This window comes from Diadema antillarum, unplaced genomic scaffold, assembly GCF_040938485.1.
Source record: "Diadema antillarum isolate AM-2024a unplaced genomic scaffold, OU_Dant_1.0 seq00000220_RagTag, whole genome shotgun sequence".
Taxonomy (NCBI): domain Eukaryota; kingdom Metazoa; phylum Echinodermata; class Echinoidea; order Diadematoida; family Diadematidae; genus Diadema; species Diadema antillarum.
In genome coordinates this window covers 275,634-289,675 of record NW_027271274.1, presented here as the reverse complement: position 1 = coordinate 289,675, position 14,042 = coordinate 275,634, and the positions used below count along the sequence as shown (strand labels likewise).

Sequence of the window (14,042 nt, the reverse complement as noted above, 5' to 3'; positions counted from 1 at the left end):
TACACAATTACTTTCTTTCTATCTCTCTCTTTCTATCTCTCTCTCTCTCTCTCTCTGTCTCTACTCTTTTCCCCTTTACCTCTGTCAATCTTTCTAGTCTTCTGGCATGTCCCTTTTTCTTCTCATTCCACTCTGTCTCAACCATATAGACGTGAAGATTGCTCCCCACGCCAAATTACTATTTTATTATTTTAGTTGTCTAGGAGTGGAATATCTCTTTTCGTTTGTTCCAAAAATAATTGTTTGAGTGTGAATCTTTACATATAAGATAAAAGGCATAAATATCCAATACTGAATGAAGCGCCTTTATGCACCAACAGCAACAACAACAACAACACTCCTTCCTTTTGTTCCTCTCCATTCTGCCCATCCAAACTCCAAACCATCTCTCCCCTTCCCCTCTTCATCTCCTCTCTGTCCTCATCACCGTATCCCTAAGTAACCTCCCCATCCTCCCCGCCCCCTAAGTCCAGGACTCTTCCATCCATCATCCCCCATGGCATGCATACTGAGGCTATTTTCAGCCGAAACCTTTAACACTATCCTCAAGTATTGTCCAGGGTATTCTGACAACCTGGCATACACCTGAAAGAAAATATGAATCACACCTTGACAAATGGACACAAGTCGTTCACCACCACCTGATCTCTACCAAGCCCTCACCCCCACCCCCACCCCCCCCCCCCCCCCGCCCCCCCAAAAAAAGGAAAAAAAAGGGGGGCTGGGATGGGGCAGAGGCTACACAATATGAGTCAGAAAGATAATAACAGAAATGGTAGGACTAACAGCATTTTCCATTTTTGTAACCTTTCACGGAATCATACAGAGCAATGCATTAATTTCTCTCAATTAAGCAGAGAAAATAGTGTTCTACTCCTGTATGTTTCCTGAGTTTATAGCTGGCAATGCACAGCAGATGCAATTGGCACCAAACATCAACTGATATCAATGTGCATTTTTGTGATATAGGAATATGTGAATATGGTTGATTGATAAAAAAAAATACTGAGGGGAAAAGAAATACATAAGGTAAATATTTGAATATTACTGTTGGCTTTAATGACATGGATATGGTGTAATGATCATGATAATCATCTGATGATACTAACAATGATAGGATACTAAAGTGATGCATGACAACAACAAAATAGTCTCCACACAATGTGATAGACACCCAAGAATAAAAGGCATCAATAAAATAACTTGTTCTAAACATTCACTCTAATTTTTTGTCCAAGCGAGAAAGTCCCATTCTGATCTCTCATCCTTCATAACCAGCATGCAAAACTGTGATTGTGCACAATTTTTGCACGACACACCTGAGCTGAGGTATATAAAACACAAAATCTAGTTACATGGACTACATGGATACTGTTTAAGTCTTTCACTCCGAAGATATGTTATCAATTGACTGAGTTCGTATCCGTGACTAGTTGATTAAAACTGAGGAATACTGAGACACTTTTGTTGACAATATGATAAGGAAAGATCTTTGAATTAGATAAACAGAAAGGGGAAGTTTTAGCTGTCAAATCTGTCACTGTAGAGTTCAGTTTATGCAAATCTTGAAAAAAAAAAGCCCCAAAAAGGACAAAAAAAAACAGCCGATGATGACCAATGCTGCACTCCTACCTAGTTTTCCGCTTGCAGCCGCGGCGCACCTTTCCCGGATACTCGACGAGATTCTGGATCGGCGCGCAGGGCCGGTGGATGTATCGTCTACTCCTACTGAGCTGAACGGGGGATATCAAGTTCTTCTTTGGTGTGCAGACCACCTTTGAGTCCAAGAGTGAGCAATTCATCTTGAAAACTCAACTATGGAAGTACAACAAAATTTTGGGAAATAAGAGGAAAGAAGGGCAAGTATCCTTTCACATTCTGCACAGGCCTGCAGTAATAAGCGGTGACTAACAAAAGTTTTCTCAATCCACTGAGGGGGGTTTACTCCAAATGTACTGGTCCAGAGGTGCGGGATGTGTGGAAACTGTAATGCAGTGGGCCACTGTTGTATGATACAAGAGTCAGAAGAACTGTATCCTTTGGTTCCCGCTCGGTGTGACTAGAGGTATGGATGGCACCCGAGTGACAGTAAAGCAGAGAGACAGAGAGTACTGTAGCACAAATTTGGCGGAGCGTGTGGTTCCCTCTGACCAAGTTCACAGATCGGTCGGGTGACGATGGTTGGGGGGGGGGGGTCGCTGATGGAAGGATCTGTCAGGAGTGAGTCGCACCAGCTGCATCAATATCTCCCCTCGGTGAAGAAAACCAAATGCTACATACTTGACTCTTTTCCCCCCTCATTTCTTTGGTACCAGCTACAAATCGGGCCGTATCAAGCTGTCGTTTGGGGGGATGACTCGCAAGAAAAAAGAACGGCACATCTGTATCGTAGACTAACAGCGGCAGCAACCGACCCAACGCATCGGAAGAGCAAGATAGAGAAGGACAGTAAGAGAACAAGAGAAGTCGTTCCAGAGTTTGTCCGCAGCACGAGGAAAGCTTCCTCTCTTAACAACCCTTCAGAATCATTAATTGCATTAGCCGAAGGAGACCACTTAACCCGTCCAGCCCCATGACCTTCCCAAAGCTATTTTTGAACTCTGCAATATCATTCTCTCCCTTCCATTCTCTCTCCTTCTCTTGCCAATTAACACACTAACACACACACACACACACACACACACACCTACATGCGTGTCACAACACCCGGCCCCGACGTCACATTAAAGCTTTTGATCGCCTAATATAGATGCCTGATGCCTCCCTCTATCCCGTAATCCACTTCACTCCCAAATTATTCAGTGCAGGCTCCCAATTATAAAAGTAACCATAATGCCGGTGATGCTACGTGCCCCAGCCTTTAATATCTCCCTTCCCTCGAAACAAAATAAAACAAAATAAAGAGAAAAAAGGCATTGATAGCGATAAAGCCGAGAAGACTATGTAACGCCTGCACTGAGAGATTGCAGCGATGTTTATCAGTCACATCATTTGGAAAGAAGAAAACTGTTTGAGCGTTTTCACTTCTCACACTTCATGTCTAGCAAAAAAGCCAAGCAAACAACAAACAAACAAACAAACAAACAAACAAACAAACTGACAATGCTACCAAAAAAAGTTAATCACTCCTTATTTTCCCAAATCATGCAGCATTTAGGTCTGCATCAAGTCTTCCTTCTTGTGAAACTTCACTTTGTGTTTTTTTCTCAGATTTTACTTCAAAAATAGCAGAACTTCCTCAACCTGTTTTTCATTTTGCAGATTCTGGCCAAGTTTTGTTTTACTTTTTTTTTCACTTTCAGCCTCACAACATCCTACTTGAACATAGTCACGTCCCAGCAGATGTTGTGTTTTCTAACAGGTGAAGAAACTATTTTGGTCCAGCGAAGGAATTGTCAGGGTAGCTCTGAAACATGTGTTACGAGCTTACATGTTTGTTTGAGACTGTAAATAACATTCAGTGGGACAGAGATCGGAAAGAAGGAATGTCATTCAGGGCGAGGCTTTTTTTTTTTATGAAGAAAAGAAAGTGATTTCTCAGTGTACATATGTAGCTTCACTGATATTCAGGCCTGTTTCTGCCACAGAATCTGTACAAGTGATAAGCAAATTTTAATATCCACTCATTCTGACACCATTCCATGTAGTCGGAAGGAAAAACTCTACGTATCTTGGACATGTTTAATATTTCTGTTTCTTGCAATATCAAAGATTTGACAAATGAGATAAAAGAGGGTCGAATAAAACCATTGAAAAGTATCAATTGATGAATAGGCACCAACTTGATTATCAGTATCTAAGACGCTAAAAGGAAGACACTTTTCCTTCTCCCCTACCCCCCCCCCCCCCCATACCCATTAAGTGTCAAATATGGTTCTCAATAACCCTGTTACTGTTATGGTTAATCTTGATAAAATGTCTGAGCCACACTTAAAGAAACTTGATAAACTGCCTGTATGAATGAGCCTCAAAAAAAAATAATGATGATAAAATGTGACAATTTCCCTAAAAAGGCTAGCAGAAAGGTGTGTGTTTTTGACACTTTTTTTTCTATTACTGGTGTTTTGGGAGCTCATGCTTTTGTGCTATTCATATACAGGCTTGGTCTTCATCATATCTATAGGCTGAAAAACTAGAGAATCGTTTGTTGTTTCTTGTTCAGGAATACATCGGTGGTAAATCAACAGTCGTGACATACTGGCAACAGTAAATGTCATCAGATGATATAGGGCATCCAAATTTAGTTGCAATCCCGCTTTTTATTACGGCTCCTTCGAAAAAAAAATATGATCATATTTTTCACACGACAGAGGATTATTTCTCGCGGCTCTAGGGAAGGGAGAGATCAAGTTATTAAACTTGAAGGTAACAAATTGATGAAGAGGAAAAAAGATGTGGGGCTCGAATCCGCAACTATCCTGAACTCCGCAAAGGAAAGCAATGTAACCACTAGACCACTGGGCATCCTCCCGTGTGACCTTACTGTAACAAGGAACATCCTCTGCATCTACTAACAAGATTACAAAACTCTTTGTTTACGCTACTCGCACTGCTTTGGAGAGTTTCTTTGGCTCGACAATCCTAAGAGCCACGTTTGCTTCTTTCTCCTCCAGACACTGGCTAGGCTGAGCTTGAAAAGGCTCATAATAAGGGCCATGTCAAAAGCAGATTATAAATAGGTTCAACGACTGGGATAAAGTTTGAGTATCTACTCCTTCATCATTGTTGTTGTTGCTTTGGTTTTATCATTCCTCTAAACTTCAAGACTGATCACTCTGCTATCATATGTCATTTCTACGACAGTCTGACACGAACAGAAAAAAAACAACAACAAGAAGCAAGTCTTAGACTAGAGAGAAAAAAAAAAATCACCTTGTATGAGGATTCCTCTTCAGTATTGACAGAAGTTCCACGAATATGATGCAGGCGGGAAAGATATTAATTAATATCTTTCCTTGACATTAATGTCATACTTCCTGCTAAGAGGAAGTGGGTGGGCGTTACATTGTTTCCCCCCCCCCCCCCCCAAATAATGAAAAGGAAGAGAGAGAAAAAAAAGATGTGTATATTAAGCGTCGCCATGGCAGGCAAACCCAAGCTGTTGATATCAGAGGGTAGGGGGGGATCAGACAGGGGGATGCGGGGGGACGAGTACGAGGCGCCTGACTGACCTTCGCCGGGAGCGAGGGGTCACTTGATCGTGACTTTCCTCTTCCAGTGGCTTAGGGCTCGCTGCCACGGACTTTAATTATTCACATTTTGGCATGTGATGCACTCTCCATAGGAGGAAGTGGGGGAAGCATAATAACTATCTAGGCCACTCCCTAATGTGTGTGTCTTTTTTCTCCCTCTACACAAATTGGGCTGAAGGTGATTAATAAACCTGCAAAGATACGACAAGAATTCAGCTACAGCATCCATTACACACATGTAAGCAGTCATCAAGTTAAGGTACTACTGACAATCCTATAGATGTATAATTTGTATAGACCTTATTCTCCTAACAAGAAAAGTAATTAGGTTAAGGATTAAATTGCAGAAAGCACACAAAACTTGGTATCTCATCTCCAATACCTTTTTGTAAATATGAATATATTTTGGTATTGCATATCTTCCTTTTTGATGGCGGAAAAAAAAAAGTTCCAGAAAAAACAGACAGCTGTTAAAATCAAGATGATGGTCACTTTTTTGTGAAGATGGAGGCAGTTGAATGGCTGGGTTATGAATTGTGAGCCTGGTTCATTAGTTAGATTTAAGTACCAATTCCTGTTGCAGTAATATTGACTGAATGATGTAATAATTGCTATAAGTCAGGCTATCCTCAGCCTTTTGCATCACTCCAAGACTGTTTTGTGTTCTTGATCCATGAGCTGCTTTCAAGTTGCCACATTTAGTCAGCATTCAATGATCCTACGGAAAGAAAATATACATACACGTATCTTGCAAGCATGCATATTTTTTTGGTCTTAGACCTTCCCAAGGAAATCATTCCTCCATACCTTGCAAATGGGAAGTCGTCCAGGCGACTGGAACTAAGGTGCTCGATGGAGTTGTCCACCTCAGTGACGCAGGGGTTGCCGAAGGAGTTGAGACTCTCGCGGGACTGCGTCCGGCCACGGCCCGGACCGCCTCGCTGCGTAGCCGAACTGTCCGGTCCACCGGCCTGTCTGGACGCTGACCTGTCTACCGTTGCATAGGGAGGCTGGTTGTAACTAGGGGAGGGGGGTCTGGATGTCCTAGAGTCTTGGGAGATGAAGGAGTTTGATATGAATACAATTCAGTCTGATTCAGAACACAAGAGTTAGATATGCCACCACACATCCCGGATGTTATCTCTTGCCAACATGCTATCACCTTAATAATGATAATACAGTCAGGTTTGTACATTGTACATGTGTATCGCAAGGCAATACTTGGGTACCGTCAATTTCAGAGTTGCTCTTGTGCAACAACAATCCCAGCTCACATTCTTTGAAAAATAAAATGATCGAAATCCGGACATTAAGCAAGAATTTTTAATTGATATTGACTTCTTGCTTCAATGTTGCCTGATATAACTTTGTTTCACATTGGGCCTTGAATTCTCTTATACTATCACTGATTCATGACGTCAAACATTAATGAACTACCGATAATCAGAATATAGCATAACTAGTAATATCTTATACTAACTATAAGGGGGTTCTTCATTTCACAGTATAAATCTGATACAGTAAGTAAGCACAGCCCCCCAAAAAAAACACCTCTGAATGGACCAGCTACTGTAAAAGTGGAAATTTTTGTGGTGTTGAAATTTTTGTGCATTTCGTGCAACCGGAAACTAGCGCGAAAATAAAAGCACGCAAATATTTTTGCTTGCCATATGTTCTTGTAGTCGATGTCTTGATACCGCAGAATTGAAAACATGCAAAACTCTTCTTGCCCGGCTGAGTGCGAAAATATCCACTTTTACCGTATGTACTCATTTCGTCATTTTAGTGGTATTCTTGCATTATAATATATGCCACTTCAGACACAATGAATCACATTGAAAATTATCATAGCACATTCCTCAATGCATCAAATAAGAATGTGATGGATGCAAGCAATGTCATACAAGTTTCCTGCCTTTTTACTTGACATTACATCTCATGTTTTTCCATCTCGGGAGGAGAAAGGAGCACCAACCTTTACTTGAGCTGCGTTTTCTTGAGTCTCCCGACCCATGCCTCTGGTCACCATGCACTTCTCCATGTCTGTTACCAGGCACACTTCTCGTCTCATCTTCCGATCTAAATCTAATCTCCTCGTAGTCAGATTCACTTTTAGTCCTGCGACTCGAATTTGAATAACCGCTGTCCTTGATCGTGGAATATGGGTCCTCTTTCTCCACACCGTTAGTCCAGACATCGTGACGCGACCGTCGACCGTCCGTCTGGTCCTGGGACTTCCGTGACTTCCGCGTTTTGTCGACAGTCGCATACAGCGGCATCTCCTCCTGTTCTGGGTGGCGTCCATTGTGCAGCGAGTTCCTGACACCACCGGAGGGAGATTCGCTCCTTCTGCTGCCACTCCCCTGCCAGGAGTGTGGCCTGCGCTCGCGGCGGTCACTGTCGTACGATCCGTCCGTGTCGTCGTCGAACCTGACCGATCTGCTCGGCGAGGGCGGGCGCGAAGACTTGCGAAGTGCAGAGGGCGTGGTCGGCCGGGAGGTGGACGTCCTCTCATCAGGCTCGCTGCGGATGGGCGTGTCCTGAAATACGATGTGAGTAACTTGCTCCGTCTCTAGGGAGTCCGTGGAAGAATATTGCTTGGGACGCGCTCCTTGCTCAGCCCAGAGATCTCTAGGGGAGTTGTCGGGTGATCTTGACACATTTGGAGAGAAGAAGATTTATGCGGTGACAAAGACAATTGCATGAACTCATACATGTAATACTTCTCTGACATTGCTTCACCCTTCAAAATGTTAAAGGGCTGGTATAGTATTGGTGGAGATGAGGATTGGGCTTTTAACTTTGTGTGAGATACCAAGAAACTACTTATGAAATAGTGCAGAGCATACCATTCTAACAGGAATTAAAAGTTTGTTCGATAAAATTCAGTTTTGGAATGGCTGAGACATCCAAAAAGTAAAACAAAGCAATCGTAATAAAAGGTGGGTCCCACCTTTTATTAGAATTGCCTTGTTTTGGATATCTCACCCATTTCCAAACCAATTTTAATCAAATAAGTTGAATTCCTCTTGGAATTACATCCTCTTCCACATTCCACAAAAGGTCTCTCATCTCACCGAAAAATGCTAGAAACCCGAAGTTACGTTGTAGGTGTCAACCAAAACTGTACCATCCCTTTAACCATGGAGTTACATGCTGGGTCAATGAAAAAGTTTTCAATGTCAAGAAATTAATTTGGATTTCTTCACAACATACTGATGCAATGTTGCACATTAGCAGCAGCAAAAAAAAAAAAAAAATCATCCTCACACCTTTATGCACATGACAATTCTGAAGGCAGTTTCCTTCATCTTTTGGTCACACAATCCTTCACTGCATTTCAGACAAATGAGACATAATTTCAACTCTACACTGCTTACACATGTGCGTACACTTTTATCTGTGCATTGTAGTGCAGTATGCCACAGAATGCACCACCTCAAAAGACACGTATGCAATGGTGACAATAAACATGTTTCACTTCGTCAGGATTCATTCATTACTGATAACAACTTAAATGATAATATAATATCTATTCTCATTCCTCATGGTACCCTGAATACATGAACAAGAAACAAAAAACAAAAACAAAAATGAATCATCCAAAAAGATGCATAACTTGGCAAGATTTATTTCCAAACGAAATACAGGAAATCTGGCATCCAATGTTTGGCATGAGAAGTGACAAACCTCTTTTCTTTTGTAAAGGGCTGTATGCTGTGATCAGCTTTGAGGGGTCCACTGGGGCCCTTGGGTGTGGTCCTCATGGGCCCCTCCCTGTTCCCCTTGGACAGTAACCGGAAGGAGGAAGGGAGCGGTCTCTTGGAGTTATGTCTGAGGCAAAGAGAAATTAAGAAATTGAAACGATTAATGTCTTGCCTGACAGCTCGATATGGTAGAATAAGCATTCATATCTGGGATTTCCACACAAAACTAACAAACAACAAACCAAATGTTCATTTTTTTTCAAGACAATCCATTCTCCAGGTTGGGCTTGGACAATGTTTGTATGTGGGAAAAGTTCCCTCTTCAATAGTCTGCTTTGTTTTTTCAACATGTGAGTTTTATTGTGGAACCTTCCTTCTAGTGTGAACTGGAAGCCTTTTTATATTTGATAAGCACATCATAATGCGTATATAGTGTTTTCTCCAGTGGGTACAAAGTGCTTTGAGATGTCATCTCTGGGTCAGTAAAATATGTAATTTTTAAAAAAAAACACAAAAACAAAACAAAACAGAACAAAAAACTAAATAGCATAATAGATTCATAAAGTCATCCACTAATATGGACATAAAAAAAGATATGTGGAGATTTCTTAAGTTCATTGGACACAGCTTTAAATCTAACTCCTACCATAAATGAATGTTTCTACAGCTTGTAATCACATGGAGCAATGTAGCCTATTGATGTGATCAAAAATAGACTTCTCGCGAAGTTTTGGGTTTCAGTCTCACGCCGACACTAAAATAAAAGACTGAGTTTGACTTGCCTGCTTTGTGAATCCTCATTTGTTCCATCATGTCTGCTGTAACTTGAATCGGTGTCACTGTCTGCGGTATGGTAGCCTGAAAGGAACAATAGAAATAGAAATAGAAGTAGAAATAGTTAGTTAATAGGCTGTCTGAAAGGAAACATGCTGAGCAAGTGGAGGATAAATCCACATATGCAAAACAAACTTTTTTTTTTGTTTTGTTTCTACACACATCACAAACACATCACTGTCATTGTACTTTTAATATCGGATGGGGATTATATTACTTATACAAATAGCCTGGCAAAGAAGAATAATACTGGATCAAGAAAATAATGATGACATATAATTTACAGTTCTTGTGAGTTGACAAATTATAAATGGAATGATCCGAGGATATTTCAGTTATTTATTTGTTGGTCAACTATTCAATACACGTACAACGTCTTCATTGATATTTTAAAACAAGAGAAGTTAGACACCAAAACATAAACGTCATTGGGAATGTAATTATTCATCGTAGAATCTTGTTTCAATGAGGTAATTACATATCCTAAGGGATACAAATATTAATCCAGTCTCCGACATAGCATAACAGTCTGAGATGCAAGTACTGGTAATAATTGCACGGTAGTTTTGGACAAACTTAAAAAAACTTTTAAAAATAAATAAATAAAGATAAAAAACATGCATATAAATGGGCAAACAAATAGAACAAAGATGTTCATTTATCTCAGACAGTTGCTAGGGCACATATTTCATGTAAAAAAAAATGGAAGTGGAATTTGGAGTTGTTTTTAAACTGTCTGCAATATCTACATATCCCTGTACACAGTTGCAGTTTGCAGTTTGGATGTGATTAATTGTCCAAATCTGACCTCAAGAGGGGGTAAGATTTTACAGACCACTCGGTCTGTTTGCTTTCCAATCGATACAAGTGAAGAGTGTTGGAGAGTGTATGTCAACACATGTGGGCAGCTTGTGCAAATAGAATAGCAGGAAATCACGGCATACATGTATGTACATGCATGGATGTCATGTAGCTAATTAGACATACTTTATCGAGCAGAACATCTGCTAACAAAAGGCTGAATTATAACGAGACAAATATGACACTGAGAAGGGTGCCGGTATTGCAGCCATCTATGATTGAAGAACAAACACAATCTCTGTTTCGAAGATCTATGACTCTCTCTTGCAGGAAACACATTATAATAACTATGAAATTTGCATAAATGTACATTTTTCTTCACAGGCAGCAGAAAGCATTAGCCTACCACAGCTTAATTTTCTATAGGCTTTATTGTTTTATAGTTTTTAGAGATTTACTCAAAATTGGAATTGCTTTAGCAACAATATCTAATTCTAGATTCACACTCACACAGAAATGTGAAGTGGCATTTCACATGACAAAAACAAAACCAACAACGACAAAATGTTCAACGATAAAATGTTGTGTCGATACAGTGCCTTACACACACAAGTACATAGAGACATACAGTACACACAAACTCACACATGCACTCGTATACGTCCAGCAATCACAGTTCACTTTTCAATAGTTGTGTAAACATTTCCATGAGCCCAGGGAATAATTTCCCTGGTATCGCATCACAATTTGCTACACAGTTTTATACAACACTGCTACACAAACTATCTTTTGTGTAGAAGTTTTCTTCCATAGAAGTGTACAGGATACCACTTGAAATATTGTTCATCAGCTGAAATTGATAATCAAATTTGAATTGGAAAATTATTCCCTGGAGCCTTTTTTTTTTGGTATAACCCATTGGTGTGAAATTCTATCACAAGCTGTGATAGATGCTTTTTCTATCTCTAGACCTCTCACTATCACTGCAAAACATGAACCCACACAAGAAAACAAAAGTGAAATACATGTGTACCGTATGTCCCCCCCCCCCCAAAAAAAAAAAAAAAAAAAAAAATTACAACAGGACCCTGTGCACTGATATCTTTAAAAATAGTGAATCAATCCAAATACAAATTCAGGGTATGAAACTATACTCATTGCCCACATCTTACAGAAAAACCCCATTCGATTTGCTTCAGTGGTCAAAGAATAATGAGGAATTTTGTAGAGGATGTCAAGAATCTCTTCCCTCCAAATTCTGTCTATTGCATTCACACACGAAAGCATTGAAGTGCTAAACTTGGAAGAATGAGACTTATGACATGCTTTACAACTTTTCATATTTCTCTGTGACCGCTTAACCAAATTGAATGGGGTTTTCTGCAAAATAGAGCTAAGATATTATATTTTAAGACCCTGAAGGAGCATTTAGACAATTTAATCATATTGGGTGTTATCAATGCGAAAATTTGACTGTAATTCTTTTGGGGACATACTGTATAAAGGAGACTATGGATATCATAGCTGGGGTAACTAATGCTGACCAGGAAGTTAAATTGACCATTTGACCACAATCAATGCAAGTCATATATTGTATTTCATATGGTTTCCATCACAGCTCATTTTGGCAAATTACAATGTACAATTTATCTTGAACACAATGGCCCGAATTCACAAAGGTGGTACAAATGAAATCATGGTTTAAACCATGGACAAAAACCATGGAGCGCCAAGTGTCGCATGGAATATTCTGTTATGAAATCACTCATTTCGTCGATGAAATGTTTATTTTGTAACGAAATGACATTGTGTAACTAAATGCAGATTTCGTCCACGAAATGATAATTTCGTTAACGAAACAGTCATTTTGTCAACGAAATGACCAATTTCGTAACGAAATATTCTGTGCAACACTTGGCGCTCCATAGTTTTTGTCCATGGTTTAAAGTATGGTTTCATTTGTACCACCTTCGTGACTTCGGGCCAATGAATACACCTGTGACTACTTAAACATTTTCTTGAAACCTTGTTAAAAGAAAAACATTGATCATACTGACAAGTAATCATAAAAGAATTGAGAACTTAATCATTTACACACAGTCTGGATACAGCATTAAATATGAAATTCAATTCTTTTTTTTTCTTTTTCCTTTGCACATCAGCAAACAATTTCTACACAGTTGATATCTGGCTTCAGAGACAAATGGCTTATACAAGGTCCTTACCCTAAATATGTCATATGGTTTATCAATAAGTGTGAATTAATTGCCTAAAAAATCACTGATCTGTTGCTTTTTCATTATCAATGATCAATTAAGAACATATTCTTTCTTTGAGGGTAGCTCTCTTTTCATAATTAGGAATACAGTGTGAATTCTTCACACTACAAAAATAAACATTTCTGACCATCAAAAAAAAAACTTAAATTTTCTGAATCAAATTAAAGATAGAGCCCTTCCAAAGACAAAACAAAACAAAAAAACACAACACAAAACAAAACAAAACAAAACAAAAACAAAACAAAACAATATATATAGAGAGAGGGAAACAACAAAGAACAGAATTAATTTGCATTAGATGACAGGACAGAATTGATAACACATAAAACACACTGCACAGGGCTGGCATGGTGTTACAAATGTGGCCATTGATCAACATACACTAATTTCTATTCATTGTGAGCTAGATGGAGGAGGAACATCTTGATGATAGATTCATTAATATGCCTCCCATTGACTGCGATAATGGCTGCCTATTGACACATCAATTAGGATGCAATGTGAGCGATATAGTCTGCGCATTGGTAATCACAAATGCAACCGATGATAGTCGAGTCAAAGCACGCTGGCCACGTAATCCTACGAATACACAAACCACGCACAATGTGGAGGGGTCGGTCGTACAACAAGTATACCGGTTTAATGCTTTACTATTTACAAACTGTGTACGAGCAGGCTGCGGATCTGCCGGGCTGAGGGAATTCCATTCATTCTTTGAATACCTCAGGAGGGGAATTTATCACTAAGGAAGCCGTCTCCATGGTAACCAAGGATGCTTGGCTCCTGGAGACGGCATGAAAGGAGGCACAGTGGAGGGAGTACCTGGCATACAATCAACACGCCCAATGCATGCTACAAATGATAAATCCCCACTGAGGAACATCACCGCAGGCTGAATATATATCCATATTGGCTAAATACACTGTATGATAAGATTAAACTGTAGCCTTTACCCCAATAAGGGTGGCCTTATGGCTATCTCTTTGATTTAACAACCTGAATTCTTCCACCATTTACTCTCAGTTTATTTATCTCCTGATATCTAACAAAAGCCAAGTCTCAAGGTGTTCACTGAAATGCCTGGAAATGGTGATACAGATTAATCATGTCACAATCTTAATGTATCAAATTTTTTCAAAAGAGATGACTACTCGATCTTGACTCAAAGAGCAGAACTTGCTTTCTTTTGACAGCCCTCAAAGAATCTCCACATACACACTGTATTTTCA

General features: G+C 39.8%; 1 protein-coding gene across 1 annotated transcript in view; it reads right to left on the bottom strand.

Annotated features, from left to right (window-relative positions):
- LOC139729148 (uncharacterized) overlaps positions 1-14,042 on the bottom strand; it is a 95,061-nt gene that overhangs the window by 42,366 nt on the left and 38,653 nt on the right. Inside the window, exons 3-6 of the mRNA XM_071640077.1 lie at positions 9,682-9,757; positions 8,883-9,026; positions 7,168-7,844; positions 6,000-6,243 (exon numbers count right to left, since the gene is read on the bottom strand). Coding sequence (XP_071496178.1) covers positions 6,000-6,243; positions 7,168-7,844; positions 8,883-9,026; positions 9,682-9,757 — 1,141 coding nt within the window. The remainder of the gene's footprint in view (positions 1-5,999; positions 6,244-7,167; positions 7,845-8,882; positions 9,027-9,681; positions 9,758-14,042) is intronic.